The 8,312-nt window shown below is 43.0% G+C and overlaps 1 protein-coding gene across 1 annotated transcript; it reads right to left on the bottom strand.

Moving 5' to 3' along the window:
- Positions 1-336: 336 nt before the first annotated feature.
- Positions 337-7,735, bottom strand: CASP6 (caspase 6). Its single transcript, XM_015861985.2, has 8 exons — positions 7,610-7,735; positions 6,550-6,591; positions 5,944-5,986; positions 3,968-4,114; positions 3,446-3,522; positions 2,835-3,010; positions 1,744-1,900; positions 337-1,125 (listed from the first exon to the last, which is right to left on the bottom strand). Exons 1-8 carry the CDS (start codon positions 7,638-7,640, stop codon positions 887-889), a joined length of 912 nt encoding a protein of 303 aa, XP_015717471.1. The 5' UTR covers positions 7,641-7,735; the 3' UTR covers positions 337-886.
- Positions 7,736-8,312: the final 577 nt, after the last annotated feature.

Genomic DNA, 8,312 nt, shown 5'->3' with positions numbered 1-8,312 from the left:
CACGATGACATATGTACTGTCAGTTCTGTATGAAAAATGACAGTGAACAGCTCATCTCCTGGAGCCCAGAGGAGGCACAGTCTGGTCCAACACCAAGATGTGAAGTACTAAGGTTTGCTTACGTTATATATTGCAAGGCTGCCTAAAGATATGTAGAAGAGTGGCACGTGAGCCTAAGCCATATAAATCACTTGATTTAGTGTACCACATGAGATTACCCTTGTCAAGGAGTGTGTTTGTACCCCAAATCATGCTATTCCAAAGCAAGCTACCTGCTGCTTTATTTCACTACTGCTTTCTTTCCCCCCGAGGATGCAAAGCACCAACAAGCTTTAATTGCGCCACCAATGACACTTATGTGCCAGCAAAAGAAGCCTTTTATGCACATTAGAACTACAATTGCACTCAAGGAATGAAGTATGTTTTCAGCGTTGAGAGGAAAAAAGAAAATCCACCTTAATAAATGCATAAAAATAAGGTGGTGGACCCTGCTGTACATAGATAGATACACTTGTAAGACATTTTTTTGTACTTCCTATAAGCAGTACTCTTGGAGCAAGAGAAGCTAACCTAAGACAGTGCTTAAAAAGATTTGGAAATAGTAAAAAATGTGCCATAATTAAACAGATATATTGAGCAAAAATCTGTCCTTAAAAGTTAATTTCAATAAAATCTGAGCACCTCTTATTAATCCAGCACCAGTAAACTTTGTCCAGATTCCCTGAGATGAACAGAGCTGCACTATTAGCTTTAAATTTGCCTTTTTGAACCTGTTGCATATACACACTGGATGGTTTGATCCCAGTGTTTCTGCCAGCTCCTGATCTAACATGGTAGTTTTCTCCCTTCTGCGGCGAGAATTAAAGAATGTCATGTAAGTAGCAACCTACTTAGATTTTAGATGAAAATACAGTTTTTTTGTCAGCATTGAAGCAAAACAAGGAATCTGTTTTTTCCCTATAGCATTTATATCTCTGCACATATCCACGCTGCGATGAGAAACTTTCCTGTTAACGACGGTAAGAAGTTCTGTGAACTCCAAGGACGAGCCGTGCTTCCTGAGGGCCTCACACAAATCTTGAATGTACCAGGAGCCGTTTATGGTTTCACGGTGAGAAAAGTAACCTATTGCAGAACAGGAAAATACGATTATATTTAGTTGTAAGTAGCCACTGCCACTGAAAAACATTCACGAGGGTTGCTCCTTGCTACCTTCACCTAATGGAGTTACTACTGGATGTAAATCTTACCATGTCAAGTTATGCAGTTTCACTGGAAACAGCAGAAGGAAATGGTTTTCATGTCACTTACCATGTCTAGCCAAGAGGAACACAGTTTAGGAACTGGTAGCTTATTGTCCACAGGACTGTCTGCAATTTGCATGGCAGCAGATGGGACTGAGGACAAGACAGATGACGGACTGGAAAGTACAGCCACACAGTATGGGGGAACAGATAAACCTCTCAAATACCAGTCTTGGAGAAAAGGGGAATGATTGCTGTCAGCAGACAGCTCAGCAACAAGATTATGAAGAGAATGATTCTGTCTGGCAAATTAACTGCAATTTTGAACGTTTGTTTTTACTTTTTCCCCTAACATATGGGGCTCCTTCCCAGATGTCACTTAACAGGGAGCAAAACAGATGACATGGAACTGTACTCATTATTTTGACTGCAAAATGAGGAAGCGTTCAAGCTTGTTCTAATGAAATATCAGACAGACAGACATAAAATAGAACTCTACCTTGTGCCACAGAATAGCACATAATAAAGTCCGCACCAGCCGGCAGGGTATAGACGCCAGCTGCATCCACTTCAGTCTGGTTAACAGTGGTTTCATCTTTGCTGTCTACTGAATCCTGGACAAGAACTGGATCATCATGTTTATCACCTCGACATGCCTGTTGGGGAGAGAAGGATGGTTATACTTTCACCTCTGTGAAGCTAATCTGTGTTACCACAATGCTTTTAAACAAAGAGGACTCCTGTTATGTTTTACATTAACCATATGTGTAGATTCATAAAGACACATCTCTATCAATTAAAATATTGGTAATGAAATCCAATAAAAACTTAGGGTCAGCTATAACAGGTTGTTCAGGACTACGTCCACTTGGCTTCTGACTGTCTCCAAGGTCACATGACATCTTTCAGTGTTTGCTCACCTACCCAGTAAGAAATGTTTTCTTGTGTTGAGATGTTCTATGTGTTAGTTTGTGCCCACCATGCACGACTGAAGAGATCCTGGCTTCCTCTTCATTCCCACTCCTCCTACCAGGTATTCATATATGTTGATAGGATTCCCCCTAAGCCTTCTCTTCTTTAGGTTGAGCAATCCTAGTTTCTCCTGATATGAAAGATGCTTCAGTTCCTTAATCATTTTCACAACCCTGCAGTAGACGCATTCCAGTAAGTCTGTATCTTGTGTACTGGGGAGCTCAGAATTGGACACAAGGCTATGAATGCAGTCTCACCAGCTGGGGAAAGAGAAAGGATCACCTCCCTAATTAACAGTACGCTGAAGTTTGTAGCAGCCTTGTGCCTAAGTCACCTTTCACTGGAAAAAAGGTAGTTCTTAGAATTACTCTATAACTACTAGAATCACAGTCTACTAAAGGTCAAGTCCTTGTCTGAGTTTACTAATTCTAACATTAAAAATTTGGATTGACCCCGTATCCAACTGCTTTGAACAAGAAGCTGGACCACAGACCTTCAGAATCCTTTCCAGCTTGCATTATCCTTTGAACCAAAGAGTAATATAGGAAGTTATTGTATGGGTTTTGTTTGACTGCTTAGCACCAGCAGGATTTTTGTGACAACCATTCAGCATCTCACCTGAATTATAAATATCTTCGGCTTTCCTACCAGACTCTGGCACTTGTCTCCTCTGAACATGTTTGTGATTGTCTCAATTTTGATTTGGGCATCATATGCGTAGACGTGATCATTCTCACCGTGACTCAAGAACACGCAAACAAAGCAGTCAGCGTTGCTGTAGTCATCCCGAGAGGCTGAAATATCAAGTGTGCTTTAGTTAACTAAACAGCCATTTTCACTGTCAAAAAACAGGGCACATTTGTATTATATTTCATCTCAAATCAGTCATTTCTCAAGTGAACCGTATTTTCAGATAGCATAAGACTGCGGAGATCTGAAGGTACAGTGATGAAGCATGGCTCAAGATAAGGCCCCTGAAAGTACAAAAGAATGTTGCTAACTTCTCCCAGCTGAAAGCTAACTTCTTTCAGCAGCTCCATTAGCTCTCAGCACAGATTTGCTTACACTGCAACAAAAATACCCTGAAGTTTAACCCTTAAACCCTTTTAATGTTAAACACAGTGCATGAAAATGAAAGATTTTAAGTCAAATGAGCACAGAGAGCAGAAAATGCATGTCTAGAAATTCTGCTATCAATAGTTAGACAAAACTAATATACGGTCTCCTACCTTCATACACTTTTTGCAGCACATCTTCTGCTTTCAGATCGTCAAAAATTCTGACTTCAAATCCAAGGTCTGTCAAACTATTGTTAAAGCACATACATGTTAGTAAAAACATTTTCTCATATTATAGATTGATTCCTACCAACTCAATTGCTTTCTCTATAAGATAGTGAATATTCATGTTTATGCATTAATTGTGAAAACAACTGAAAATGTTTTTGGACTCAAACTGGTGTCCAGTGCATATGTAGTATCTACTTCAAGTTACTCTGAAGACTTCGGCCTACAAGAGGTCTGGACTCACTGCAGTCGTGTGACTTGTGCCAGCAGTTTCTGTGACGTACAGGAATGTCCCTTGAAGTTGTATTAATTATGTCTTTCTTTGTCAAGATTGCACAGAGGCTCATGTTTGCAAAATATTTTCTTCTTCACTTAAATGTAAGATCTGGGGAGCTGCTTATTTCATCTCAAGTTCTGAAGTTCAGGTTTTTTTAAAGCTTTGGGGGAGAAATCCAAGTTTCTTACCTGCGTTTCAGATTGTTTCTGTCTGCCAAAGTCCCACGTCTGTCTGGCAGCCTTAAATGCCAAAAAAAGTGCTCATGATTGAAGATTAACGCAACTCCTCTTCTCTGATGGTTCATTTTGTATTGCTCTGCAGGGTCATATGTTTGTCTGTTGGCAGAGATAGAAAACTTCTTGATGAGTTAGTTAGCTGCTAAGTTAATTCCTTTCCTGTATTCCTGCTAGCTGGGACTGTCTACAGTTAAACTAACTACAGACTCTGAGAATCCAATTTCAGAAGACAAGACTTTAAAATGTGTGATATTTCAGAAAGAACCTAAATCATTTTAAGTGTTGTTGAAAAGCTTGGGCATGTTAAACAGTTCAGTAAAAACATGATTAGGCTGGGGACAAGGATCGGTCGGGTAGTGTTGAACTGAGCCAAGTGTTACATCCTAAACAGCAGCCTATATACTATATTCTGGTTGATGAGGTAGCATATATACTGTTTGTGAGAAGTGAACAAGTTTGTATAATTTACGGATCAAAATGAAAGCTGTGATGGTACAACTGTTGACTGGTGTTTAGCAACCAACCAACAGAGCCCTACAACTGAGGGACAAGGGCACAAATGACCAACCCAGCTTATAAGTAGAGAAATTTTAAATATCAAGGCAACAAATGTGTAGAGCACTTGCATGTTTGGAGTAGCATTCTGCTTCTTTTATTGTGTTAAGAGCAAGCACAACACAGAGGTCTGCATTAACATGCTATCATCTGTACACTTAAACCCAAAGGGTCAGCTCAAGGCTTTGGCATGGCTGTTTTTAGAGCAACAAATTGTGCTGCTTCTGTTGATAAAGGCATCAGTACAGGCAAGAGAGGGTAAAATACTTCTGATGATAGTTTCTCACAATAGAATAGGCCTGTGCTGTAGGTGTACAGAATGACAGTCCAGGTCATGCTGCCCTAGAACTGTCAGTAGGCAGAGCTGTTGTATTTGGCATGTAACTGTTTTTGTTCTTTTTTTTCCTTACTGCAGAATGGTCAGTCTTGGTGCAATTCCTAGAAAAAGTTCTGGATATTCACCTGGATTAGTTACTTAAAGATTACTTTAAGTATTAGTTACTTAAAGATTACTTTACTCCAAAATGCCTTCATTTCACTACGAAGCAACCAAAATGTTTCATTAAGTATTTCTGCTTCTCCACTTTACTATGAGCAGCTCCTTAAAACATCTGTTCATAACGCCTGCAGAAAAATTCAAACAAGGAGCAGGAATTCTGGATAACTGCTCCCCAGCTGGGGATTTCTAAAGTGTTAGTTGGAAAACTGGTCAGAAAAGTAAGTGGGATGCTTTATCACGCTTTCCCCAATTGGAGTACTTAACGTGATAAAACGTTCAACTTTAGCTCTGTAATTATGATATTGTACTTGTGCCAGTGCCAGAGCTTGTTCAGATTCAGGCAATTTTTGTTCCTTAGTAAGATATGTGGCTTATGGACTGTTATATCCTTGGATCCATCAAAGAACCATTACAAAATAGTTCCCTGTGTAACTCTTCCTCTGCTCAGCTGTATTCATTGAGTGAGTAAGGCAAAGGAAGCTACCAGACGGGTAGTTTACCTTTTCCAGAGCTAGACAGTGCTGCATGATGGAGCAGGAAAAAATCATGGAACCACAACCTCACTGTTTCTATACCCTCTCTATAAAGGACTATATTCTTGTGTTACACACTATTGCTTCGCCCAGCTGTCCATACACTGTGATGGCCACTGTCTCTGCACATTGCTTAACATAAGAATCCACTCCTAAGAATCCCTTCTGCATGCCTTCATCATAAGAAGGGTAGATCTACACCTGATGCTGCTAAAACTCAAAACATGTTGTGTAAATGGGTGAGGTTGTGTGAGTAATCCAGCTGCATTCCTAATGAAAGCCAGGAAAACTTCAACTGACCTCAGTAGGCCATCTGTGCATCACTGCCATCAGAACTGTACCTTATATCAAATGCATCCACTTCTGTAATGTTCTGATTTCCATCTGTTAGAGAGAGAAAAGTGACTTAGCCACCAAATCTTTAAAGGAAAAGGTTTGAACTTGTGCATCCAACCGTAAAGTTTAGCTATTAGTGTGAAAGATGAACCAAAAGCTCACTCACATATCAGCTAAGTAGGCACTTTAACAGCTTCATTAGCATTTGTAACCCAAATGCCTGTGCCAGCATCTGAACGCTCTTTTGGAGGAGAAAGTTTTCCTAATACCCAACCTGAACCTCCCCTGGTGCAACTTGAGGCCATTCCCTCTCGTCCCATCACTAGTTATGCAGGAGAAGCAGCTGACCCCTGCCTCACCACAACATCTTTTCAGTTTTAGATGTGATGTGGTCTCCCCTGAGCTTCCTCTTCTCCAGACTGAGCAATCCCAGTTCTCTCAGCTGCTCCCCAAAAGACTTGTGCTCTCACAGCTTCACTGCCCTTCTCTGGACACGCTCCATGGCCTCAGTGTTTTTCTTGTAGGGAGGAGCCCAAAACTGAACGCAATACTTCTACTACTACCACTAGAGCCTAACAACCACATTATGAAAACGGTATGCTGTATTGTACCTGTGGTGGTTGGTGTAGGTTTGCTGTCCAACTGCACATGGCCTGCAATCAAAGCAGAAGACATGGTCACATATACCTATATTGTAAAAATTATTTTGTACACACGATTTTCCTCGTTTCGGTCCCTGTTTTTCACATCTGACTGAAGCCTTCGGCAAAAAGAACTGACATACATATGTATTGACTGAGATGTTCATAAAAACATTACAGTAGGCTTGGAGCTCTAGAAATGACTTTACAAGCCCTTACATTGAACATCATAGCAAAGGAGACTGAGAGACAGCTCAAAAGGAAGTCATATCCTTTTAAGTGCTGTTATTTACAAATAAACTTCCCATCTGTCAATACTGATCGTACTTTCAAGTGTTGGGTCCTGCAAACGTCACTTGTGACCTGATGGATAAAAAGCTGTTTCAAGTTTGCTCGAAGCAACATGCAGGTCAGGCTAATGACAGAAGTGTTGAAAATGAGTGCAGACAGAATGTAGCAGCATCGCTTGTGCCTGTGATTTTGTTTATAATATGAGCCAGAAATCTGTATCTTTGATTGCGCACCTGAGATCTGCCACTTCTGCCTCAACTTAAAGGAGAGGGGGAGGAAGGAGAAACACTTCGAAAACCCTCAACAGACTTTTAAAAAGTTAAAGTCAAACTTTAGGATAGAACACGCTGTCACTTAGATACAAAGACTATGGAATGCCTATCAGCTTTACAAGAACATCGAACACAGCGCCGCAAGCGCCTCTCACCGGCAGCGTTACAGCCCTAATAGCCACGTCTCCTGTTCTCCCTCCCACCCCCACACTGATACCGCACTTATCTCCAGCACTGACTCCTGACTTCCAGTACTTTCGTTCCGGGTCCCCATGCAAATCGGTGTTTCCGCCTCGTCCTCCTCCCTCCCCCCTTTGTTTCACAGACAGAAAAGGCCGAGCTCCCCCCAGTCAGAGCAAAGCAGCAGCCCCGCAGCTCCGGCCCGGGGCTCCGTCTCTCCGCCTCCCTCATCCCGGAGGGCCCTGCAGAGCAGAGAGCGTGCCTGCCTCTATCGTCCTCCCACCTACCTGCCGCCCGCCGCTGCTCCGAGCCCGACATGCTGAGAGCCCGACTCGGCGCCCGCCGTGTGCCGGCCCGGCCCGCCTCCTCCGCGCTGCCTCCGGAGGAAACGGGGCGGGAGCAGCGCAGGCCGAGAACCGTCCCTCAGCGCCCCGGGGGCAGTCGGAGAATCGCTTTCGTTTGGCCGTCTCGGAATGGCAGCGCCTCGTTAGGCGCTGTGGTGCTGCCGAGCCGAGGCTCCTCAGGGCTCTGCCAGAAGGCACAGGCATGCACGGTCTGCTGTAAGGCTTCTGATACTTCTTCACTAGGAGAGTGGTTAGGCCCTGGAACAGGCTGCCCAGGGAGGTTGTGGATGCCCCGTCCTTGGAGGTATTCAAGACCAGGTTGGACGGGGCCCTGGGCAACCTGATCTAGTAAAGGTGTGTGTTTGGTGGCCCTGCCAGGCAGGGGGGTTGGAACTACATGATCCTTGAGGTCCCTTCCAACCCGGGTCATTCTGTGATAGCCACATTCACGTGTATGAAGCCCTGACGGATTTGAATGCTGGCATAATGACCTGAACAAGGGAATTGAGTGCTCCCACAGTATGTTTGCAGATGACACGAAGCTGGGAGAAAGTGTCAATCTGCCTGGGGGTAAGAAGGCTCTACAGAGTCTGGATAGCTGGGCTGATGCCAGTGGGATGAAGTTTAACAAGACCAAGTGTCAGGT

Source organism: Coturnix japonica, chromosome 4 (genome assembly GCF_001577835.2).
Source record: "Coturnix japonica isolate 7356 chromosome 4, Coturnix japonica 2.1, whole genome shotgun sequence".
NCBI lineage: Eukaryota > Metazoa > Chordata > Aves > Galliformes > Phasianidae > Coturnix > Coturnix japonica.
Note: the sequence above shows the minus strand (reverse complement) of the source record. Positions and strands in the feature narration are given on the sequence as shown.

What these genes read in the sequence shown, in the direction of transcription:
- CASP6 (XM_015861985.2), bottom strand. Translation starts at nt 7,640, where the DNA reads ATGTCGGGCTCGGAGCAGCGGCGGGCGGCAG. An exon ending in GTGGATGCATTTGATATAAG is followed by an intron (nt 4,115 to 5,943) that starts GTACAGTTCTGA and finishes CTCTGCCAACAG; the next exon opens with ACAAACATATGACCCTGCAG. An exon ending in GTGCTATTCTGTGGCACAAG is followed by an intron (nt 1,126 to 1,743) that starts GTAGAGTTCTAT and finishes GTTCTGCAATAG; the next exon opens with GTTACTTTTCTCACCGTGAA.